This window comes from Amblyraja radiata, chromosome 1 (assembly GCF_010909765.2).
Source record: "Amblyraja radiata isolate CabotCenter1 chromosome 1, sAmbRad1.1.pri, whole genome shotgun sequence".
Lineage (NCBI taxonomy): Eukaryota > Metazoa > Chordata > Chondrichthyes > Rajiformes > Rajidae > Amblyraja > Amblyraja radiata.
This window is the reverse complement of record NC_045956.1, coordinates 140,591,400-140,618,118: the sequence shown is the minus strand read 5'-3', so window position 1 is coordinate 140,618,118 and position 26,719 is coordinate 140,591,400. Positions and strand designations below refer to the sequence as shown.

General features: G+C 43.0%; 1 protein-coding gene across 7 annotated transcripts in view; it reads left to right on the top strand.

Annotated features, from left to right (window-relative positions):
* The window catches only part of tpm2 (tropomyosin 2), an 89,744-nt gene that overhangs the window by 16,405 nt on the left and 46,620 nt on the right, over positions 1-26,719 (top strand). For 2 of the 7 annotated variants that reach the window (XM_033031670.1, XM_033031660.1), the window contains exon 1: positions 15,654-16,040. The exons of 3 other annotated variants lie outside the window; for them this stretch is intronic. In XM_033031670.1, the coding sequence (XP_032887561.1) occupies positions 15,903-16,040 (138 nt within the window). In that variant the 5' untranslated portion in view covers positions 15,654-15,902. Of the gene's footprint in view, positions 1-15,648; positions 16,041-26,719 lie in introns of those variants that run through there. 2 more of the 7 variants (XM_033031680.1, XM_033031651.1) reach the window with 2 other exon arrangements.

The following is a 26,719-nucleotide window of genomic DNA, read 5'->3' as shown; positions in this document are numbered from 1 at the left end:
ATTGATGAGGTTAGAGGAGGTGCAAATGAACCTCTACCTCACCTGAAAGGACTACTGGGGTTTTCTGGATGGAGGCGAGGGAGGATGTATGAAGACCAGTGAGATCTTCTTTGGTTGCAAGGGAAAGTACCTGGGGAGGTGATGGATTGGGTGGAAAGAGGTGAGTGAAGCAACGAGCTGCGGAGGGAGCAGTCTCTGTGGAAGGCAGAAAGGGGTGGCGGTGGGAAGATGTGACTGTGGTGGGATCATGTTGCAGGTGATGGAAATGCTGGAGGATGATGTGTTGGATGCGGTTGGTGGGGTGAAAGGTGAAGACCAGGGGACCTCCATGCTTGTTCCATCTAGGGGGAGGGGGAGGGAGAATAGAACTATGGATCACAGGACATCCATCTGTGACAGCAGGGAGGAAACCATTTTTACCAAAGAAAGAGAACATGCTGGAAGAATTATGGTCACCAAAATGATGGTTTCTGAAAATAGGAAGGGAAAGAAGGAAAGGAAAAAAAGTTATCATAACAAGTTTAACATTTTCCCTTCAGTTATGAGCTGAGGAAGGGAATTGCAAGAAGGTGATCAATAAAAGAATATCAATGAAGTTAAACAAGACTGTCTATGGAACAATATTCATATGACAATTTTTTGGGTGAGATGCAGTTTAGATACAGTGGGGTGTAGTAGGTTGCAGAAGCCAAGTCTGGGGTGATCAAGACAACAGTGACATTTCAGTGTTTGTAATGATAGGATAAAGCAGATGTGTGCCATTTGTAAAAGTTGAATTACGCAATCTGAGAAATAGGGTGTGATTCTGAAGTTTGGTTCAGGCTTGTAAAGAGCTGAGATTGTATTGGATTCAGCCTGACTGGGTTGCCAGGGAGGAGATGAAAATGAAATGGAATTACAGTGCCTTTGACTGGACCTCAACAAAAATAATCCAATTTTGCTTCTACCTGCTTGCCTCTTTAAACAAAACCATACGAACCTCTCCTTCCATTCCTGTTGTTCCATATCAACCTCAGCCTTTCCCTTCCATTGCTTCCTGCTCATAGAAATGCTTCCTGAAGACTCACTATCATCAATTCCTTCCTCTGCCTGTTTTTGTGCCATGGTATGCTCTTACTCTGAGTACTGAGATACATTTGAGCAACAGTGTAAGACAAGGAACTGTTTCTTTACTATTACTATGAGACACAGAAAGGCATGCATGGCTAATTATTTTGTATGACTGTATTTTGTGTAGGTTTTAATTTCAAATGGGATAATTACTACAAATGCAGAATCAATAATCTCAAAAATTAAACAATGATCTAAAATATTAAATTCAGTGAGCTATTGTCAATAAACATTAATCATTTCCTCCTACAGTGTTTGCTACTTTTCTATTTATTGATGTTTCCCAGTAGTCAATCTTGTCAATCTCACTTCTGCACCAGCTCCTTCTGTGCATTCTTTAATCCACAATAACAACTTAATGAAAGTGTTCAGCCCGCAGAGGTTATAGTTTAGTCCACTTCTGGGACCAGCACGTCCCAGCGAACAATGACTGTTTTATCCCTGGTAATATTAACATCTGTTGATGGCTGAGGCAGGTACAATAACAACACATAAAAGACATTTGGAAAGTACATGACGGAGAAAGGTTTAGAGCATGGTCCAAACATTGGCAAATGGGACTAGCTTAAATGGGCATCTTGGTTGATATGGATGTATCTATTCTATCATTCTGCTCATCAATGGACTAAATATTTGGTCCATAGTCTAAATGGCCTTTTTCCTTGTCCAGTGGCATATGCACATATACTGTTTCTTGGAAGGCCATGGATGCTGTTCTAGATCGGGAAGCTAACGAAATCCTCAGGTACAGATGATTGAACCAGCGTGGGGATGGTTTGGGTGGAATATCTTCCCCCAAACCAATATAAAAAATAGAAAAGGTTATTGGCTATATGGGCCCTTAAACTTGCTCCAGCATTCAATAAGATAATGACTCCTCTTTTACCTCTGTGCTATTTTTCTGTATTAAACCACATTTTCCTGATTCCCTTAACATCTAAAATCTATTGATCTCTTTCTTGAATAATTTCAGCAACTTTTCTTCACGTCATGGCTGTGCTGGCTCGAAGGGCTGAATGGCCTTCTCCTGCACCTATTGTCTATCCTTCTTGTGCAGTGAAGTCTAATGCTTCACCACAATCTGGTGAATAAATTCTTCTGACATCTTTGCCCAGAATGGTCAACACTTATTTTGAGACTTTAACTGATAGTTCTGGACTCCCAACCTGAGGAAACATCAACTTTGGATCTACCCTCTCAAGCCCTTAAGAATGTTGAGATCACCTCTCATTCTTTTAAAGTACTGGCCGAGTCTAATGTATTTTCATACGATATGCAGAGAATAGAGGGATATGGATTTTGGATTATATGGAATGGTCATGGTATCATGTTCAACAGAGATATTGTGGGTTAAACAGTAAATGTGATGTACTGTTCTATATTCTATATGACAAACCTCCTATCCCAGGAATCTATCCAGTGAACACTAATACCTTTCAAAGTCTCATTAACTTCTCCAATTCTAATTCTTCTTTTTTATTTAATGCTAATTTCCTGAGCACCTTATTCACCCTACACTGTTAATCCTCCACTATTTCTGGGAGGTTTTCCGTACCTTCTTCAGCGAGGAGCAACATAATATATTTCTATGAAAATAAAATAAATACAGGTCCTGTAAATATGAAATAAAAGCAGCAAATACATAGTAGTAGAGCTAATAGGACTTGATGTTTCAACCCCTGTCATAAGTCGGCACTCTTGATATTTGCAGTGGGATTGGAGTGGTGAAAGGTAGTGTAGGTACATCGGGGTCATCAGGTGGGCACCCTCCTATGACGTTTCATTGATAAGCCCACAACATCTCCAGAGGGCTCAACGGTGATACCTGGCGTCCCAGGTACATCCCCCTCAATTCCACACCCTCCTGTCTTCATCTTGCAGCCCAATTGTTATCTTTCCTTTTGATCTAAAGCCAATTGCTGCTTTTTTCAGCAGAATTTGATAATGACTTGATTGCTTGTTGGAGGGAGCGACCCTCACCCCCATTTTCTTTAATAGACTGGTCGTAGATGTAGCAACAAATCCCCTGCATCCCAATTCTACAGGGAAAATCTTGGTTTTCCAGCCATTCTGGGCAGCTTCAGTTGCCAGTTCAGAGTACTTGGTCTTTTTCCTCTCATAAGCTTCTTCTACACCATCTTCCCATGGAACTGTCAATTCCACAACGTATGCTAACTTGGCTGTTGTAGACCACAGGACCATGTCTGGCCGGAGTGTTGTAGCTACAATGTCTGGGGTAAACACAAGCGTTTTTTTCCCAAGTCCACTTCCATTTTCCAATCCCGAGCAGGCTACAGAATGCTTGCATCCTTTGATGTTATCTGGTGCTCTGGAGGTTGGCCTGCTGGTACAAATGTTGTGATGTGGACATTTCCTGCCGATGTTTGTGGGGAAGCACTTGTGATCATTCCAGGATTGATGTCAGCTGTCTGAGAACTTGGTTATGCCGCCAAGTGTAAGGCGAGGCTCATAGTGCATCCTGTTAATAAATAAATACTTTATTGATCCCCTCAGGGAAATTCAGATGTCCAGAAGCCCCCAACCAACAAACCCACAGATTCAAAATGAACGCAGACAGAAAATACATAGAATACAATGTGGACACCACCTGAGAGCAATAAATACTTAAAAAGACCAATAATTAACAATTAAAAATTAAAAATTGCAAAATGCATCCCCCTACAGCCTAGCGGTCCGAATTATAAAATCTAATGGCTGCAGGGGTGAAGGATCTCCTGAACCGCTCCCTACTACAGGGCAGGGAGAGGAGCCGGTTGTTGTTCCGAGTGCTCTTTTGACTCTCCAGAATTACATGGAGGGGATGCCCGGGGTTTTTCAGGATGACCTGCACCTTGTGCCTCATGCGCCTCTCAAGCACATCCATCCCAGAGTCTACTCTCCCCTCCAGCACTGAGCTAGCTCGTTTGACCAGCTTCTTGTTGTTTTTTGCAATAATGCTGTTGCCCCAGCAGACAATAGCGTAGAAAATAACACTTGCAACCACAGTGTTGTAAAACATGTGCAGCATATCATTACACACATTGAAGGATTTGAGCCTTCTGAGGAAAAAGAGTCTGCTCTGGCCTTTTTTGTAGAGGGCGTCAGAGTTGACAGACCAGTCCAGTTTGTTATCAAGGTGCACTCCAAGGTATTTATATGTCTGCACCACCTCAATGTCAGCCCCTGCAGCGTTGACCGGCTGAAGGGGGAGCTTGGACCTGCCAAAGTTAACCACCATCTCTTTAGTCTTAGTTGTGTTCAGGATGAGACAGTTCTCTTCACTCCAGGCACAAAAGGAACTGGTCAAGTTCCTGTATTCCTCCTCATGCCCGTTCCTTACACATGCCACAATCGCTGTATCATCTGAATATTTATGTACGTGGCATGTGTCAGACTTATAGTTAAAGTCTGCTGTGTACAGGGTGAAGAGGAACGGGGCCAGAACCGTTCCCTGTGGGGCTCCAACATTGTACACAACTGTGCCAGAGACACTGTCCCCCAGCTTGACAAACTGTGGTCGACCCGTCAGGTAGTCGTATATCCAGGAGATAAATGTGGAATCCACCCCCATCTTCTTAAGCTTGTTATTCAGAATCAGGGGTTGGATGGTGTTGAACGCACTTGAGAAGTCGAAGAACATAATCCTCACATAGCCACCGGGTTTGTCCAAAAAGGAGTAGATCCGGTGCAGCATGTAGAGGACTGCGTCATCCACCCCAATGTTCTCCTGGTATGCAAACTGTAGTGGGTCTAGTGCGTGCTCGACTTGTGGTCTCAGGAGACGAATGAGTAGCCGCTCCATTGTTTTCATGATATGGGATGTGAGGGCCACCGGTCTGTAGTCGTTGATCTCGGTCGGCCGCCCTGCTTTGGGAACCGGCACGAGACATGATGTTTTCCACAGACCTGGTACCCTCCCTGACTGGAGGCTCAGGTTGAAAATGGTCTGGAGCGGCTCCGCCAGCTGAGCCGCACAGTCTTTCAGTAGCCTGGGACATACACCATCAGGGCCAGCTGCTTTACCAGGGCGCAACCTCCTCAGCTCAGCTCTCACCTCGTCCGCCGTGAAGAACAGTTGAGGAGATGCCGGCATAGGAGGTGCTGCAGCTGTGGTGTTGGGGGGGCTGCCTCGTGGAGGTGATGGTGGGGGAGAGGCACTAAAATGTGCCTTAGTGATGCAGGTGCTTGGCAAAGGTCTTCTCCGAACCACTGCTTCAGGTTCTGGCGTGATGGTAGAACATCATAAGTGGCTCTGATGACAAAAGGATGGAACCTTGTGGAACCCCGCAGCAGAGGCTAGCTGGGGAGGAGAAAGAGTTGCCTATGTTAGTAGAGAAACTCCTACCTTTGAGGTAGGAGATGAACCAGCTCAGGGCAGTGCCATCAATACCAACCCCGTACCGGAGACGGTCATTTAGGATGGTGTGGTCGACAGTATTGAATGCTGCGCTGAGGTCGAGAAGGAGCAGGATTGCACAGTCGCCGGAGTCAACGGTGAGGTCATTAGGTACCTTCAACAAGGCTGACTCTGTGCTATGGTGAGCCCTGAAACCTGATTGGATAGTTTCCAAGATAGTATTTTAGTGAAGGTAAGGCATAAGTTGACTTAAAATTACCTTTTCAAGGGCTTTTGAAAGGAAAGGCAGTTTTGAAATGGGTCTGTAGTTGCTTTGCGAGGTGGGGTCGAGGTTAGGTTTTTTCAGGAGGGGTTGGACCACCGCATGCTTGAAGCAGGTAGGTACAGTGCCAGTGGCCAGAGAGCTGTTGAAGATGGCGAGGATGCTGGGACCAGCTGTTGTAATGACGTACTTTAGGAGGGCAGAGGGGACAGTGTCGAGGGGGCAGGTAGTAGGTTTCATGGTGGTGATCAGTTTTACAAGGTAGGGTAGAGTAACAGGTTGGAAACAATCTAATTTTGAAGAACAGACCAATGAGACAGCTAGTTCACGAATGGAAGGAGAAATATTTGTTCTGATGTTCTTTACTTTGCTGGTGAAAAATGTAGTAAATACCTCGCACTTAGCAGGGGACCCAGTTAAGCTGGTGCTGGGGGCAGGACATATGATGGAGGTGATGGTGCTAAAAAGGACCTTGGAGTTATGAACGTTTTTGGAGATAAGGGTGGAAAAGTATTTTGTTCTAGCAGATTTTACCGCTTCCTGGTATTTGTGAAGATTATTTTTCAGGAGTTCAAAGGAAATTTGAAGCTTATCAGATTTGTACTTCCGTTCTGATTTTCTGCATTCGCTCTTTAGGGCTCTGGTGGTGTCATTGAGCCACGGCTCGCCTTTAGGCTTAGGCTTTTTCATTTTAAGAGGAGCAACAGAATCCAGGATGGAAGAGCAAGTATTGAATAAAGAAATTAGGTAGTCGGTGCTGAGATGGAGGGGAGAAGCCTCAATAGTGCAGATGTCGGGGGCAGCTATGAGAGCCTCAGAGAACTTACTGGCCGTCATGGAGTTTACGTAGCGGGAGTAGCGAGCACGGAGATGGGATTTTGAGGGAGAGAAAGGCAGAGATATATCGAATATAATAACACTATGATCAGACAGACAGGCATCAATAATATCTGTATTACAAATTGGGAGACTACACGATAGCACCAGGTCGAGTGTATGGCCAAGCTTGTGCGTGGGTCCAGTGGTGAGTAGAGACAGATTGAAGGACTCAACCAGGTTCATAAATTCACTCTCAAGAGGCTTTGTGGGACAGCAGACATGAATGTTAAAGTCACCAAGAATCAGGACCCGGTCAAATTTGGGCAACAAGCTAGCGATAAGATCACCAAATTGTGAGATAAAGTCCTTATTCGTTTTTGGTGGGCGATACACAAGAACAATCAAAAGCGGACAGACTAGACCAACTATGATAAGTTGATGTTCAAAACTGGAGACGTGATCAGCGTTCAGAAGGCGGCAGCTGAAATGCTTCTTAAACACAGTGGCCAGGTCGAGGAACAAGACATGCAGATTATTTTGTTCAAGAAATGCTGGACAATTGAAGGTACACAAAAATGCTGGAGAAACTCAGCGATGCTGCTGCACCCGCTGAGTTTCTCCAGCATTTTTGTGTACCATGCAGATTATTTTGTTCTTTCTTAGCAGTCTGGATTTGATGCCATATGATGCTGGTATGTTCAAGGCATCCCGAGAAGCCTGCTATGCCAGCCTTTTGGATTGATGTACCAATGAAATGGTTTTGTTTCAGATACTTTGGAAGTTTTTTCGCCACCACACTGAAAAAGATCTTGCCTTCTATGTTGAAGGATTATTTACCGAAAATTTTTGATGGTGGCCATTTTTTTTCCTTTTGTGATCAGCATTTCCCCTGCTCTTCGCCAGGCTTTGGGGATAACTTCCTTTCCCCATGCAACCCTCATGTTCCTCCAGAGGAATTTCAGAATATCCGGGGTATTCTTGTAGGCACAATATAGAACACCATTAGGGCCTGGTGCAAAGGCCGTTGTTGCCTTCCTCACTACTTCTTTTACCTCACTCAGCTTGGGAGGGCTGATGTCAAATGGATGTTGTGGGGGTGTGGTTGTGGGATGTCAGCGGGAACAAAAGTCGGTTCATCTTTTAACTCATCAATGTGGATGGTTCTGATGTGTCCTTCAACCTCCTTTTTTGACGCTTTCAGGGAGCCACTTTTCTCTTTTGTGAAAACGCCTTTCACAAACTTAAAGGGATCTTTGTAGAAGTCTGTTCTTGCTTTTTCCTTCTTTTTGCTTTGTTCCTTAAATTCTCTGCTCTGCGCAGCTTTAAGAGCCTCTTAGGTCCTCTTGAAGGAGGATGATGCCCTCCCTTTCTTCTGCTGTTGCTTTTTTCCCCACACCTTCTACAGGCCTCTTCTTTCTTTAACAAGTCGTTGGATTTCCTGGAGACGACGGGACTTGGGGGTAGGAGGCCTATCTTTCCTGCTGAGTTGTCCCTTCTCACCAAATTTATCCTTTCCATAGTTGTAGACTAGGTCACCCATCTTTTCCAACTTCTTTTCTGCTGATCCATTGATTCCACTTAAGATTAGGCTCATATCTGCATTGATGGTATCCCACTCCTTGCTGTTAGACTTTGGCCATTTCACCAACGGCTTACGTCCTTGCATGTTCTCCACTTTACAATGTACCTGGTTGTGTCTTAGACTGTTGCCTGAAACTTCTGCCACATTCCGTAGGGTGCTGATGCTCTGCAGACTGTGGATTTCTTCCTGGTGCTCTGTTTCATCCGACTGATTTGACCTTCCCCTTGACAGAAGCTGGTAAATGCGGGGCCCCGGGTTGGGGATTTTCAAGCATACTTAGCAAGTCTTCTGTGAAGAGAAAAACAATTAAATTAATTGATTCCAAACATGAATTCTGTTTTTTTTCCTCTCTCCTCATTCCATAGATGCTGCTTTACCCTCTGTGCGCAATACATTTGTTTAATTTCTCTGCCATTTCCTTATTCCCCAATATAATTTCTCCATCTATCTCTGATTGTAGAGGACTTACATTAGCTTTGGTTCTAATTTCCTTTTTATATGTCAATAGAAGCTCTTGCAGTTAAAAAAAAAAATGTTTTTGGTTAACCTACTCTCATTTTCTACATTTCCTCTTAACATCTTTGACCTTTGTAGAATTTAAAGTTTACCAATCCTTAGGCATATTGCTTTTTTGGATACTTTATAAGCCTTTTCATTTCATGTAAAGCATTCCTCTTGAAAGTCATGGTTGGACCACTTTTCCTAATTGACACAATAGTTTATAGAACCACATTTAATAAATGTATTTTCTTGGTTCAAAAGGGGACATTGCAAAATTTCCAAAAGTTGCTAATATACAGCTAATGCAGAAGCAAACATACTATTCTGCAAAATATTAAAAAATATTGCCCAACCACCTATTAGTTTACTAACAATCAGCTGTGAAGAGAGTCTCAAAATCTAACCCCATCCATCCTGAACTAGTTAAGTCTCTCGGGAATATCCATTATTTTCACTGGCATGCTGGAAATATCAATACTGTTGAATCTGATTAATAGCCAATGACAACCAAAAATCTATACAATTGAATTAATGGAAGTCGCTTACAAAATGGAAACCTATTGATAACTCAGTCCATTTAATCAATTCACTGTTGCCGAATCTGCACTGTGGGGGTCTATTTCCAGAATACATTGTATATAGTGAGATATTAATTGTTTTTATATATGTACGGTTTTACTACAAATATGCACAAATAAATGTATCTAATCTATCATTCGGCTCATCAATGGAATGGTATCTTCTGCACCAAATGATCCTCTTAAACCTCACTTACTGATCTTCTTGTCCATCACCTCCAGTTACAAATATGTCAAATTTATCGTTGTCGTCATTATTAACTGTAGGACCATCCAATTAGTTGCCACTAATTACCATGTCCCACTATCCCTCGGCCTACCAGCTAACTTCCAAAGCTGCCATCTACCTACACCATCAATTATTTCTTTCTTTCTTTCTTTAGTTTAGTTCCAATGACCGTTCATGTCCTCCATTAAGGGCATCTTGGAATGTTTTTTTATACAATGTTAAAGACAAAATTAACCACCTATTTTCCAATTAAAAGACAACCAGAATTGTAAGCAAAATTAAGGAATATAATAGGAGTTATTTTTGGAAGTAATTCCATTGACGTCAACCTCTACTAGATATTTCAATTCATATTTCTGCTATCAATAATGGCTTCAACTTCTAATGTGTTGAAAATTGAAATAATATCAAAAATAAAGCTTTGTGATAGGTTAGTGTGTGAAGGATTGCATCAGTTACAATTGTAAATAATGATCAATTATCTGAAACCATCTAGTAACTGCCATCCAAGCAACAAATTTATTGATTGGCTGATCATGATGACATTTGCGTCCAATCACACAATCTCCTCTAACTTTGATGCCCCTTGATATTATTTTTCCTGGTCACGGCCCATGATAAGCCCCCACTCTTTGCTCCATTAGATCCAATGGATACAAACTTGAATATATATGATGGACAATAACTATGATTATATATCTGTGATGGAGATCTGTTTTGTAAATATAAAAGATGCATCAGGTTCTGATATCTTTGCCAAAACAGTCATTGTTCAACAGTGGCCCTTTTGCCCTAATCTTTGCCCTTTTCTTATCTTCTTAAACCAACTGCCATCTGTAATGAAAAGGACCTTATGGACTTTTTGGTCATCTAGACAGAGGTCATCAGTTTGTTTAGTTTAGTTTAGAGATACTGCATGGAAACGGACTATTCAGCCCAGCCAGTCCACGCCGGCCATCGATCACCCATTCACACTAGTTCTATGTTATCCCACTTTCACAACCTACACACAAGGAACAATTTGCAGAAGTCAATTAACCTAATGTCTTTGGAATGTGGGAGGAAACCAGAGCACCCAGAGAAAACCCATGTGGTCACAGGGAGAACGTGCAAACTCCACACAGACAGCACCTGTTGTCAGGATTGACACGGGGCTCCAGCACTATGGGCAGAGGCTCCACCTGTGCACCACTGTGCTACTCTTCTGCTTTTGTTACTTCTGCTGCTTAGTTCAGGAAGTACTTGTGGTTACCTCTGCTGCTTAGTTCCTTTCCTCATGGCCAAAGATCCCCTTATTATTTTGGTCCTCCAACCCTGTTTCCATTTTGGTTTAGATCGTATCACTAAATGTCCTTTCTTTAAACTCATCTTCACCTTACCACCTTCACCCTCAATATATTCCACTCAAATTGTTGGCCAATTGTTTCCATATCTGCCTCTCATTGCTGTGATAACTTTTTGTTTTATTTGGCTGTAGAGCTGCTTCCACTATCTTTAGATTTATAATCTTCACCAATCCCTTAATCAAAAATTATTTCCCTGATCAATGTCGTTAAAACCTGAATTATTCGTTGATACGTTGTTACGGACAAAATATGTGTGCATCTTGTTAACAGTTCTAACCTAATTTTCTCTCACACCAGACTTAGGTGAAATTTCTTGTTAGCATAACTATAACCCCTTATCCTTTGACATGTTTGATCAAATATTCTCCAGCCTCACTCTCCACCCCTCCTCCCCCAACACCCCATGGACTTTCTTCCATTATTCACAACATGAGATATTAGGAGCAGGAGCAAACCACCTGGCCCCTCAAACATACCCTGCCATTAAATACGACCACGACCCATTACCCAGCCGCCAATTGCATTATATCCTCTGGCAAATCAAACTGTTTTTTACCCTTAGTGTGTCTGACATCATATTGATCCCATCACCTAGAATACCAACTTCAATATATGTAACACAGCGTGACTCCCACCCCGCCTCAACTTATCATGTGCCAAAACGCACATTCATGCATTTGCTGCCCACAGAGTTGACAAGAATAGAACAGTGGCAAATTTCTGACACAGAGAGAGATTGTTGGGGCCATTGTGTCTGCACTGGTTGGAAACACAGATTTAAACTAATCCCACCTTCCAGCATTTGATCTGTCATCCTGCAGGTCATGGCCCCTCAACTGCAAATTCAATTACTATTTCATTGCAGAAGCAAAGAACTGCAGATGCTGGTTATATAAAAGATAGAAACAAAGTGCTATAGTAACTCAGCGGGTCAGATAACATCTCTGGAGGAAAGGGACAGATGACATTTCAGGTCGGGACCTACAGTATTTATTGTTACATTTGAGATGTTGTGTTTACTTAAATGACTCCTGTAGCATTTCATATTAAGCCACTGCATTTGCACTTTAATATGATTATATATAATGAAACAGTGCATAGTATACAGCTTTACCGTCTGAAGAAGGGTCCTGACCCAAAACGTCACCGGTCCATGTTCTCCAGAGATGCTGCTTGACCTGCTGAGTTACTCCAGCAGTTTGTAAACCAGAATCTGCAATTCCTTGTTTCTACAAACATCCTTCCTTTATTGTTCCACAGTAATTCTTAAAAATACCATCTCATTTCTAATTTCATTCTCTTCCTTAACCAGATGTGATACAATAAGAGTGAAAATCGTATAATGTAAATGTTTGTACATCCTACTCATTCCTTTAAATACAATATTATCTAATGCCAAATTGATGTTTTCTTGTGTACTTTGCAAGAAGCTCATAAGCTTAGTAAACAGTGACCTCACTGAGGGTATCTAGGGGTGGCCCACTACATACGGTTGCTCTCACCAATCACACCATGCCTTCATGAAGTCTCTTGAGAGTGTTACAGGATACTTTCTGTGCCTTGGACATAGAAAGGGTATTCAAGTCTTGAATTCCTGTCATCATGTTCCCCAGACACTGCATTGTAAATAAGGCGAACCTGCACTTGTGTGCCCACCTTCTTGTGTTCCATTGTGTCTTCATCCCCTTTGCCATCACAGCACACTAGTTGACTCTGCTTTCTCCAAATGAACAACTGTCCTCAAATCTTGTCACATAGGTAACTTTGTTTAACTTCTCCCTATGTCTAAGTACTACTAGACTGTTTTTCAGATATTCAGATTTGGATGAGTGATTGTTTCCATTAGATAAACGAGGAAGAAACTAAATTGTCAACCATGACTCCACCCGTATATATTTGTATTCTCATTGCTAACACCATCCTCTTCCTTGATGAGTCATACTATTTGCAACTAGATCATCCTGTCAGTGACCAAGGAGTTTCTGATTTTGAATTCTCAGATGACAATTCCACTGATATTACAACACTCTGAATCCACCTCTTTATGTATCTCTTTATCACCCCGGCTGCAAGCTACACTGCCTTCCCATGTCCTGCAATTCCTGTTCTAACCCCCTCTCTTTCTCTGACTCCTTTAAAACCCTGCATAATAATGCAGTAGAACTATGGTGAGGTTTACAAGACCAGCCAGCAGGTGTGATCTAAAGGAATCGGGGCTGAATATCATTTTAAAAGCTTTTTAGTTACCATTTTGACACATCTGAGTTTTGTCCAGGTTTGTATTGTACAGTATTGCAGGAATGGATTTGGTGATTTACTGAGGAGTTGCACAGGAATGGAATAGAAACATAGAAGAATAGGTGCAGGAGTAGGCCATTCAATATGATCATGGCTGATCATCCAAAATCAGTACCCCATTCCTGATTTTTCCCCATATCCCTTGAATCCTTTAGCTCTAAAAGCTAAATCTAACTCTCTCTTGAAAACATCCAGTGAATTGGCCTCCACTGCCTTCTGTGGCAGAGAATTCCACAGATTCACAACTCTCTGGGTGAAATTTTTTTTTCTCAACAGTCCTGAATGGCCTATCCCTTATTCTTAATATTGTGCAATCAGCATCATACATCTCTACTTCCGACCTAACAATGGAAGGTAATTGATGAAGATGGTTGAGCTGGGATGATTGACCTTCAACCATCATAACCAACTTCCTTTGTGCAATGCATGACTCCAATCATTTGTCTGGAAGCAACTGAACCTGTCTTTGCATCAGTTGCATTCTATCTGGTCCCTGAGCATTTGTCATATCCTCTAGCCTCACCCACTTCTTGATATCACTTGGAGTGAATGGAATGGGCTTTTGATGTTATCCGTTGATCTGGGATTGCTTACCTCTTTTTATTGCATCCGGTCTGAAGAAGGGTCCCAAACCGAAATACCACCTATCCAAGTTCTCCAGAGATGCTGCTTGACACACTGAGTTATTCCAGCACGTTGTGTCTTTTTCTGTTTATTGCATGCTGCTTTTAAATGCACACACAGTTTTTTGTTAGAATTTCACAAGGTCAACCTCTCAACTTTAAACACCTATGCCATTTTGCCCCCCCAGTGAACCAAATCTGATCCACCATTTTGATTGTATCGACAGTAAGGGATAATACTAGGCTACGGGATCATAATTTGTGCTTGTGTATATATCTGCTGCTGCATAATGCCCCTTGGTTGTCTAGTTTTGAGCTATGGCTCTATTAGGAATCCCTTTGTGCACTATTATAGTATCACATGTAAAGATAGTGGATGTCCTCAACATGAAAACAGGACTGTCTTCACAAGGATTGCGTGGAGATCACTTCTACCAATGTTGTCATGGCCAGATAGGTTTGCTCTAGGGGCATCAGTGAGAAAGAGGTCAAATATGTTTCTCTCCAGTGTTTGTTCAATAGTTACCACAGACCATTCAGGTATCTGGCATTACTCCTGGTGATGGACAAATAAGTCTCCACCCAAAATCCATTCTATGTCAATGTTTCCTGCAAACATTGTTCAACATGGAAGAACACACTATGATCAGTTGAGGGAGGAAATCAGGTTGTAAGCAGGAGGGGGATTTCTTACCTAGGTTTGATCTGATGTATTCAATGGGGACTCAAGTCAATGTTGAGGACTCACAGGGCTACACTCACTCTCTGGTAGGTCAGAACTGCTGTTGGGACAGGATTTGGGTGATAATTTAAGAGTTACACATGTGTCAGGCTGGAGAAGAATGAAGGATATTCATAAACCAGAGAGACTTTGAAGGTAATTTTATAGTCATTATTTTTAAGATGCATTTGTCTAAAAAGGTCAGATTTATACCTAAATTTAAATTCCACGGCTGCAGTGATATTTGAATCTGTTTCTACATTCCAGATCTCTGGATTATATCCAATAACGTAACCACTGTGCAGCAGTTATATTCCTTTATCCTGTAGTGCAGTTATGCCTGAAAATGTCAAGGTGGATTTGAGGTCTATGACGTTGGCACCAAAGAGCTCCTCTATAATCTTTGGTTAGCACCAGTAGCATCGGAGGATAGCACTGAAACCCAGGCAGCATCCACGTGAACTCTGGAACAGGGTTATTTTTCCTTGGTTTCTCCCCTAGAGCAGCGTCCAAGATCAGCTCACAGTATAAATCACATTATTTATAACTAAACTACAGAGGGAAAATAATTTCACAATGTACCAACAAGGTAAACTGGGAGATTTAAGATACGCTAAAACAATGTCAACCCCTCCGCGACGCAAAAAAAACAAAACAGTCGTTTCATTTTAAAACAATAAACAAAACCCGAGGCAGTGATTTAGCAGATTTGATTTTGCAAATCAGTTACGTTACCCGAACAATCTGATAAAGGCAGATGGGATTTTAAAATAAATCCTGTACACTTTAAATAAAGTATTTGTGAAGAAAAGAAAGGGACGGAGATGGGGAAGTGGAATGTGAATCGATCTTTCATCATGGACTGTTAAAGGTTTAGACTGAAGAAGTGTCCCGACCCGAAACGTCCTCTGCCCATGTAATTCCCCTGATGCTGCTCGCCCCCGCTTTCCTCCATCACGTTGATGTTCTCTCACGATGCTCGTGGAAAACATGAAAACTTTAAAAATATGTATTGAATGTTAGCAGGTAAAGGTGTAGTAGAGTACATTTCATTGAATCCACGTTTAATTCGGCGCTGTAACGTTGCATGGGATGACCTAATTTATTTTGAGCCGGTCCTGCCTTCACTTCCATCTCTACGCCGGATCGCTGGAAGGAGGCGTGTGTGCCCAGCGGCCGGATCTGAAGCGTTCAGCCTCCAGTCCCTCCCTCCCTCCTCTCCGAGGGCCGTCTGGATAAGTGCTACGCAGGAATTTCCGGCGGTTCACGCCCTTGCTGGTGGACTAGCGAGTGCTCTGTGACTTTAGTTACCTGCCCCAGCGCTTGCAGGAACTGCGCTCTCGTCTTTCCGTGCAGCCGTCGGACTTCGCCCAGTTTCTCGCCCTCCCTACATTGCAATTGTTTGCATTCAAGAGCCTGTTCCACGTTTCGCCTGCGATTCCTTCCCGAAAAGGCGAAAAGAAAAGCAAAGCAGTCATGTCTGGTAGCAATTCAGCGACGATTGATACCGTGAAGAGAAAAATCCAGTTCCTGCAGCAGCAGGCGGACGAGGCAGAGGAAAAGGCTGAGCGGTTGCAGAGGGAGCTGGACAGCGAGCGGCAGGCGAGGGAAAGGGTGAGCATTTTCCTAACGTGTTGCCGAGTGGTCGCTGCATCCTTGGCTTTCTTCCCCCCCATTGCAATGACCGTCCTTCGCGGCAAGTCTTGGTGCTGCATTAAGTACCGAGCCCCCCCCTTCTCTTCCTCCCGAGCCCGGATACAAAAGTGGCGAAGACTCGCCCAAAGCTCCGAGATGTAACGCGACGAGATAAAACCAAACTGAGATGTTGCATTGCACTGAAACAAAGGTTGAATGTGGCTCTTGACTATTCATTCAAAATGGTGGAGGCTGGGTGTTGGCCAAGGGTTGGTTGGTTGGTTGGGCTGCTGTAAATTCAGCTCGGCATTTATTGCATCCTCGGCTGCAGGTCACTGCTGCCGTCCCTCACTTCTAGGGAGATCCTTCTGTAATATGCAACATCTGAATCTTTTCAAGCTGCTGATCGGTAGTAAGGAACAAGTGTGACGTGACTTTGAGATGAGGGACGGGTCGTCGATCTTAAAACACTTAATTTTTTTGTGCATGTTTCATTCCCTTCCAAACTAAACGTGGTTGCGAAGAGTTGTGTGTGTGTTTTAATTTCCCCCACCCAAAAAAAATCCGATGAAGATAGAGAGATCCCTCGGCTGTCCGGCCGCTGCCGCAGAGCAGCGAGTGAAGCAGTCGGGAGGGGAGTTACCTGCTGGCCACCGGCACCAACCAGTCTCTCCCCACATGCTCAAAATCACTTTCCGCTCACTGAAGTGAATGGGCGGGGTGTGAGCTTGACTGTAATGAGAACATTCCAACATTTTCGACCATTTAGTTTCTTGTTGGTAGCCACGCCAGCAGGTTTTTTTTTAATGGGAGCCCTAGTATTTCAGATGATTCTGTGGGCTACTCTTTTAATAAGCACCCTCCAGGATTGTCGTGCACTTGTAGTTCTCGACGTGCACCATTGCGGGAATGTTAATACGACACGATAGAACTGTATTTATCCCAGGAGGGAAATTGATTTTTGGTCTTCTACCCAATCTGTTTTTACGGGTAGATGTTTTTGCAAGCGTTTGAATGTGAGAGCAAGAGAAATATTTAGTTTTCTAAATGTCTGGTCCAGTTATTGGCCAGTATGAATGTTTTGCTGTGGGACTGAACAAACAAGATGCGTCATTTAAATCATGACAAAGTGCCGTTTGTGACATGCATTTCTTGTTTCTGTGCCACAACCCCATATATTTTTTTGTGCAGACATACATACATGCAGGAAGTTCTGGGATGTGTGCTGTCACCGTTCAGTGTATGGTCAGATTGCTACTTGGTGCAAATGAAATATCAAGGATATTAAGTAGCTTCATTGATGTAGCAAGTATAAATTCAAGGTGTTTCTCTCTGGCTGTGAATGGGAAACAGTAAATTTAGCACCAGGATTGCAGCCATTTTTGCCTTGAAAGGGGGGGGGGGGGGGGGGGGGGGGGGGGGGCTACAACATTTCTAGTCTGTTATTTCTTTCCTAATTAGCTGATGAGATTTTGTTTTTCTCCAGCAACGGGATGAGGCACTGAATGGATAAATAGAACTACATAGAAAATAGGTGCAGGAAGAGGCCATTCGGCCCTTTGAGTCAGCACCACCATTCATTGTGATCATGGCTGATCGTCCCCTATCTATAACCCGTGCCTGCCTTCTCCCCATATCTCTTGACTCCACTAGCCCCTGGAGCTCTATCTAACTCTCTTAAATCCATCCAGTGACTTGGCTTCCACTGCCCTCTGTGGCAGGGAATTCCATTAATTCATAACTCTCTGGATGAAAAAGTTTTTTTTCACCTCAGTCTTAAATGGCCTCCCCTTTATTCTAAGACTGGCCCCTGGTTCTGGACTCGCGCAACATTGGGAACATTTTTCTTGCATCTAGCTTGTCCAGTCCTTTTATAATTTTATATGTTTCTATAAGATCCCTCCTCATCCATCTAAACTCCAGTGAATACGAGCCTAGTCTTTTCAATCTTTCCTCATATGACCGTCCCGCCATCCCAGGGATTAATCTCGTGAACCTCAATCACAAGAATGCCCTTCCTCAAATTAGGTACAAACTGTGGTACAGAATCAGCCACTTGTCTCAAATGATGGAATAGCTTCTGATCGAAAATGGTTTTCTAATCTTACCATGGATAGGAATGACTGCCTTCATAAAGATGTTTAGAAAAATTTCTTGTCCTGGACGAATTGTTTGGAGAATAGGAGTAGGCCATATGGCCCTTCAGGCCAGCACTGCCATTCAGTGTGATCATGGCTGATCATCCACAGCTCTCTTGAAAGTATCCAGAGAACCGGCATCTAGCCTGTCCAATCCTTTAAGAATTTTATGTCCCTATAAGATCCCATCTCATCCTTCTAAATTCAAGTGAATACAAGCCCAGTCGATTAATTCTTTCATCATATGTCAATCCTGCCATCCCGCTACAAATAGTGGTGCTTGGGTGTAAACCTGGACATTAGTGTTGGAATGTCATAAGTCGTGCGTACCATCTCCGAATGTACATATTAGCTGGGAAAGGAACCATGCTTTGTTGACCTGCTGAGTTCACAAGTTATAGGAGTAGAATTAGACCATTGGCCCATCAAGTCTACTCCGCTATTCAATCATGGCTGATCTGTGCCTCCTAATCCCATTTTTCTGCCTTCTCCCCATAACCCTTAACACCCGTTCTAATCAGAATTTGTCTGTCTCTGCCTTAAAAATATCCACTGACTTGGCCTCCACGGATCAACTGGAAACATCCTTTCCACATCCACTCTATCAATGCAATAGACAATAGGTGCAGGAGTAGGCCATTTGACCCTTCGATTCAATGTGATCATGGCTGATCATCCCCAATCAGTACCCCGTTCCTGCTTTCTCCCCATATCCCCTGACTCCGCTTTCTTTTAGAGCCCTATCTAGCTCTCTCTTGAAAGTATCCAGAGAACCGGCCTCCACCCCCCTCTGAGGCAGAGAATTCCACTGACTCGCAACTCTGTGTGAAAATGCCTTTCATTATTCTGTAAGTTTCAATGAGGTCCCCCCTCAACCTACTAAACTCCAGCGAGTAGAGGCCCAGTACTGTCAAGCGCTCTTCATATGCTAACTCGCCTGTTCCCGGAATCATTCTCGTTAACCTCCTCTGGACCCTCTCCGGAGCTATCACATCCTTCCTCAGATATGGAGCCCAAATTTGCTCACAGTACTTTAAATGCCTATAGGGGGGTTGCACGAAAGGTCACTGGGTCATAGGGCTCGACGCACGGAGCCGCTAAATCCAACTGGAGGACATCCGTCACTTCCGGTATATACTATTAATGCTAGAAACGCGTACTTTCCTACCTGTTAAAAACAGCCAAAATGTTGAATTTTTGCGCTGAAAAAAATTGTGGGAGTTGGGGTAAGTGTGAGAGACATGTACCCAACTTTAGAATTCCAAACGTGAAGCGAAATGAAGGTATAGAGAAGCGAGAACTGAAGGGACTACAGCAGCTAAAGTGATTGGTAAACATTGAAAATATTGTGAATTATCGCGTTTGCTCGCTGCATTTCATCAAGTAAGGCATTATTTGTGTTTTTTCTTGGTTCCTTTGGTATCTAAAAATTCTCAGAAGTGATAAATCTGGCTGTAAATTTTTCTTCAGATGCGTTTTCATTTTGTATGTAAAAACCCACGAGAACCATGGCCGATTTCAAAAAATTACAGCCAAATTTATCACTTCTGAAACTTTTTAGATGCCAAAGGAATCAAGAAAAAACACAAATAATGCCTTACTGTTGATGAGATGCAGTGAGCAAACAGCCAATGTTCGCCAAGCACTCTGGCTGTTGTTGTCCCTTCAGCTCTCGCTTCTATCTGCCGTCATTTCTCCTCACTTTTGGAATTCTGAAGTATGCTAAATGCCTCACACGCTTATCCCGATTTCCATAATTATTTACAGCGCAAAATTGACCATTTCAGCGGGTTTTAACGGGCCCGCTACGCTGGAAACAATGGTAAGTGCCTACCTGCAGTTCATCGTGTGTAATCCATTTGGAGTGGTGTAGCAACAGCATGGGTCATGACCCGACTGCCGTGAAACCTCCCTATAGAGTCTCTGCATTACATCATTCTGTACCTTTGATTTTTTTTTTTTGCCCATCCTTAGTCAGAGATCACCAAAGGCCATTGCAACATAATTAATTTAGGAAACTTGAATTGTTTTCAGAAGGGTCAGAGGCTGAAGGTGGACCAGATGAGTTTATAACATTGTGAGGTGAATTTAGTCTGTTTGCCAGAGTAGAAATGCCAAACACTAGAGGGCTTGGGGGGTGGTGTAATTTAAAGGGGATGTGTTGGGCAAGTGCTTTTTCTTACAGACGGGAAGATGCCTAGAATGTCCTGCCAGGGGCGATGATGGAAGTTAACCGAATAGTGACATTTAGGAGATATTTAGACAGGCACATGAACACAACACAGGAAATGCAGTTGTGTGTATCGTGCACAGGCAGGTTTAATTTAATTTGATATCATAGTAGTCCCAGACATCGTGGGGCAAAAGCGCATTCCTGTGCTATATACTGTGTTATGTTTAGCCCCTCTGATGCCGAGTCTGATATGTATCTGTGTGAAAATAAGATTGTCCTGGCATGCCTTGGTTAATGCTAAATGGCTTGGGTCCAAGCTGGAAGTCTTCATCTGGTTTCAGTGTCCTAGTTTAAAAAAAATTAGAAGTGGAGAGAGAATTGTATAATTGCTATTCAAGATCACCGGTAACCTACATGTAAGAGTGAAAATGTGCAATAGGATGTGTATCTGATAAATTGGTTTGTGTTCAAGTAACTTGTCAGTGTTTTGGACCAAGAAATGAGGCAAGCAGCTGGGCATCAGCTATACCCTTTCAAGAACAACTGTCTTGAATGTTCCAACTGGAAAAGACCCAAGGTGCTAACCTCTGCTCTTAAACAAGTTTAGTGAGAACTTGAAAGTAAGGTGGAAGTTTTTAGAGGATTTTTTGTGTTTAATGAATTGGCTACAAACTGACTTGATGGATCTGAAGTGAATATTTAATGTAAGTGGTCAGATTCAAATTGTTGTCAATTGCAATGAACCTGTGAATGTCCAAAACCATTTTAGCATTGCTATTGAAAGTCCACATGTGGGCATCCAGCAGTTAACTCCAATGGATAACACTGTGGACGTTCTGATGGTACCTAGATCTGGGGTTGTTCCAAGAGTGAAAAATTGTCACCAAGAAATGAGTCGATATATACGGCTTGTATTCTTTGTAACAGAAGAGCTGAGGGGGAGACGTAATTGAGATGTTTAAAATTTGGAAGCCTAGATAGAGTAAATGGGAAGTGCCTGTTTCGCTCAGTAGTGGGATATGAATACCTGGGACATGCATATAAATAAATCAGAAGAAGGATTAGAGAAGAATTGCAAAAAATATTTTTCATCTAGTTATTCAGGATGGAGAAAAAATAGAAAATTCAAGTCTTCAATCTGTCTACATTTTAGCAGGAGATTTGGAGTGGGTGTGTCGCTGTTTTGGGAATAGGTGTGTTCTATTCACTTGACCTCTGGTTTGACACAATATAGTTTCCTAGCATGGATGAACCCCAGGGACTATCAAGTAAGTTTATGAACTTCTGGACTGGATTGCAGCATGACATGCTAATGACCTGTGCTTCCTAGCTAATGTCTTGTCTTGGGCTCTTGGGTATACATGTTTTGGGTGTTACTTTGTTAGAACTTGTGAGTGGCCTCAGAACACAGCTGGTGTTACAGAGCTGCCAAGTAGTACGGATTTTCCGGATTTTGTACAGAAATGCGATAAGAATACTGATGTACGATTTTGCGTTGTTAAATACGGATTTTTTTAAAATCCGACCATAGATAATCGTAACGGAGTCATGGCTGTACCGGCCGAGGTGCAGCGGGCCGGTGGGAATAACCGAGATAGGCCCGACTTCCTGATTCATTAACACACCACTCGCCAATGGAAAAGTAATAACCCGGTGAAATTGTCTTAAGATCTTGCTGCTTAAAAAATGCAAGGATATAAAAAGTCATACTGTACCTTTAAAAATTATAGCAGATTTATTAGTATTTTAAATTTCAAGATCTGGATAATTATTTTTGTAAGCGTTGATCTACCACGGTGCTTGTGGTTAAGAGGCTGGAATCTCTCTCGTTCTTTCTCGCTCTCTCTCTCCCTCCCCTCCCACTCTCGCTGTATCTCTGTCTTTCGATCTCTCACTCCCTCTCTCCTTTTTTCCCCGGAACCATTTGGCGTTTTGCGAAGACAACTGCATCTGCAGTTCCTTCCCATAGAAGAAGAACCTGGCCCAAAACAACTCCTAATCCATTCCCTCCACAGATGCCGCCTAGCCCGCTATGTTCCTCCAGCACTCTGTCTTTTATATTTTACTCTGAAATTGAAGATAGACACAAAAAGGTGGAGTAACTCAGCGGGACAGGCAGCGACCGGAGAGAAGGAATGGGTGGCGTTTCAGGTCGAGACCCTTCTTCAGATGATCACAAGTACTTTCACCGACGAGAGTTCAGTCTGAAGAAGGGTTTTGACCAGAAACGTCGCCCATACCATCTCGCTGCCTGTCCAGCTCCAGCTTTAAACAGAGCGCTGTCAGTTTAACGTGTGTGAAATTACACAAAGAGCTGTCGGCTGCAGTGCTATGGGTTCTAAATGTAGCGCTACTGGCTGGAAAGCTATGGGTTTTACACATGGCGCTGTGGCCACAGCACTATGGGTCACAGGCTGTTCGGGAAATTTCTCATATAACAATTCAGTGGAAGTTGAGCCTTTGATTATTTATCTGGCAGTGGTAGAATTCTGGATAAGCCTAGTGGTGAAAGGTTACCAGTGGGATTGCAGGTACATTGGGATTGGCCTTGATTTTACAGAACGGTGGGTGGGCTCAAGGTGGAGGGAGGGAGCTAACAAGAGAGGGAGGGAGAAAAAAGGGAGGAGAGAGGGAGGGTAGGAAGAAAAGGGTGAAGAGAAGGAGGGAGAGGGAGGCTTCCAAAATTGCTTCTACATCATCATCTGGTGCTAAAAGCAGGAAGCAGCCGTTCAAACAGCAGTATACAAAGAGATGGCAATGAATGCACTGTCAAGTAAGGTGCGTAGAAGACATGTCAATTGGTAGCACAGTTATGCATTCTTGTACTCTTACATGGGTATGACCGCATATAAAAAAACATTTTTTTCAGCGAAATGGCACTGCGTAAAAATACTGATTTCTTCAGCAAAATATTGATTTTTAGGTACTAGAATAATGAAATGCTTTGACAAAACGTGGCAGCTCTGCTGTTATAGTTCCTATATAAAGTCAGGATATTGTGGGTGAAAATTCATCAAAACAAAAACATGGTAGCAATGTGTGATTTTCTCAGGCCATTGAGTCATAGTTATTGAACCATACAGTACAGAAACGGGTCCTTCAGCCCACCATGTCCACGCCACACTTTGAACCTATTTACAATAACCCCATTGACCTGTATTAAATCCACAGGCTTCAATGCCATGACGATTCAGGCACATGTCCAGATGTTTTTCAAATGTTGTGAGAGTCTCTGACTTCACCACCTTTTCAGACAGCACGTTCCAGGCTCCAACCACTGTGTGGGGAAAAAAGACTTCTCAGATCCCCTCTTAACCATTTTCCTTTTATGTTAAACCTGTAGCCTCTTGTCTTGGACACATCCACCATGGGGAAAAGGATTTTTACTATCCATCCTATCTATCCCCCCCCCCCTCGTCACCAGCTGCAATGCCGTCATGGGCGGCACGGCTGGTAGAACTGCTGCCAGAGACCCGGGTTCGAACCTGACCTCTGGTGCTATCTGTGTGGAGTTTGCACATTCTCCCTGTGACTGCATGGGTTTCCTCTGGGTGCTCCGGTTTCCTCCCACATCCCAAAGACGTGCGTGTTTGTTGCTTAATTGACCTGTGTAAATTGTCCCCAGTGTGTAAGGAATGGATGAGAAAGTGGGATAACATAGAACTAGCATAAATGGGTGATCGATGGTCGGCATGGACGGTGGGTTGGAGGAGGGCCTGTTTCTATTGCTGTATCTTTAAACAAAACCCAGCTAGTGGGATTGAATGGGCTCTTAAACAGTGTGCAATGGCAAATTTTAGCTTTGGATAGCAATTATCAGCGCAAAGAGGCTGTATTTAGTTAGATTGCATTTGTTAAGGAAATCGAATATAGCAACGGGCTCTTCAGTCCAAATTGTCCATATTGACCAAGTGAACCATCCGATCTATTTGCCCTGGACTGGCCCATATCCCTCTGAATGTTTCATATCCACATACCTGACCAAAATGCCAGTTTAATGTTATGGTATCTGCTTCTACTACTTAATTCAAGGCATACCAGAATTTGCCTCCTCCACCACGTTCCTGGTATTTGCCACCCTCTGTGGGTGGAAAACAAACTTGTCTGCACACCTCCTTTAAAACTTTGCACCTCTCATCTGAAAGCTATGCCCTCTAGTATTTGATGCCTTGTACAACTGTAACATAACATACCAACTTCTATATTCAGTACCCTGACTGATAAAGGCCAATGTACAGAAAGCTTTCTTGACCACCTACTCTGCCTGTGATATTGCTTTCAAGGCATTGAAAGTGCATTCTGAGATCACTTTGCTCTACAACACTCCCCAGAGCCCTGCCATTCGGTATGCAAGTCCTTCCCTGTATTAACGTCCCAAATTTACACACCTCACACTTCTACATTCTCATCTAAATTGTTGATATGAACAGCAAAGGGCTCAACGCAATCCTTGAGGCATACTACACCTCACGGGCTTGCAGTCCGGACAACAACCATCCACAATCACATTCTGCTTCCTTCCATGATGCCCATTCTCTATTCCGAACCCAATCCTCTAGCTCTACCAAGATCCCATATGTCCAAACCTTCCAGAGTAGCCTACCATGCAGAATATTATCATATGCCTTGCTTATGTCCATGTAGACAATATCTACAACTTTGCACTCTTCAATCTTTCCTTACATCAAAAAACTCAATCAGATTCGTAAGACGCCATCTCCCACATGGATAACCATCCTTAATCAACCCGTCTATCCAAATGCACACATATATCTTGTCCCTCAGAATTCTCTCCAGAATCTTGCCTACCATAGATTTTGGGCTCATTCATTGGTTTATAGTTCCCAATCTTTTCCTTGCAGGCTTTCTGAAGTAGAGGCACAACATTAGCCACCCTCCAGTCTTATTATCACCCACGCCTAATGATGATTCATATGTCTTAGCCTGCTATTTCTTCTCTAGCTTCCCAGTGTCCTGCAATATACAGTGCCCTCGATAATCTTTGGAACAAAGACCCATCATTTATTTATTTGCCACTGAGCTCCACAATTTGAGATGTAATAGAAAAAAATCACATGTGGTTAAAGTGCACATTGTCAGATATTAATAATGGCCATTTTTATACATTTTGGTTTCACCGTGTAGAAGTTGCAGCAGTGTTTAAACATAATCCCCCCATTTCAGGGCATCATAATGTTTGGGACACAGCAATGTCATGTAAATGAAAGTAGTCATGTTTAGTATTTTGTTGCATATCCTTTGCATGCAATGACTGCTTGAAGTCTGCAATTCATGGGCATCACCAGTTGGTGTGTGTCTTCTCTGGTGATGCTCTGCGAGGCCTGTATTGCAGCCATCTTTAGCTTGTGCTTGTTTTGGGGGCTAGGTTTTCTCTTCAGCATATATAAGACATGCTCAGGCAATTGAGGAAATTCAGAGTGTCTCCGAGGATCCTCCAGTGCTTCTACTCAGCGGCTGTGGAAAGCATCTTGTCCGGGAACATTACCATCTGGTTTGGGAATTGCTCTGCCCAGGACAAGAAGGCTCTGCAGAGAGTAGTGCGTTCGGCCGAACGCACTATGGGAACTTCACTCGCCCCCCTACAGGAACTATACATCAGGAGGTGCAACTCCAGGGCCAATAAAATCATGGGAGACCCCTTCCACCCCATGCAACGGACTGTTCCAGCTGCTACGGTCAGGCAAATGCCTCAGTTGCCATGCTGTGAGAACGGAGAGGTTGAGAAGGAGTTTCTTCCCAGAGGCCATTCGGACTAAACTATCTCATCAGGGACTAACTTTACTGAACGCTTTTCCTTCCAATATTTAATATGTAAAAGAATATGTGTGTGTTTATTGTTTGTTTGGTTGTTTTTTGCACAAAGTCCGCGAGCATTGCCACTCTTCATTTCACTGCACATCTCGTATGTGTATGTGACGAATAAACTTGACTTGGCTTAATTGGATTCAGATCGGGTGATTGACTTGGCCACTCAAGAATTTACCATTTTTAGGTTTGAAAAACTCCTTTGTTGCTTTAGCAGTATGTTTTGGATCATTGCCCGAGGCATTTGTTTGAACTTGAGCAGATAGGATGTGCCTATACACTTCAGAATTCATTATGCTACTACCATCAGCAGTTGTATCATCAATGAAGATAAGTGAGTCAGTACCTTCAGCAGCCATACATGCCAGGCCATAAGACCCCCGCCACTGCTTCACAAATGGTTTGGATCTTGGGCAGTTCCTTCTCTCCTCCATACTTCGCTTTTGCCATCACTCTGATATGTGAATCTTCATCTCATCTGTCCACAAGACCTTTTTCCAGAACTGTGGTTGCTCTTTTAA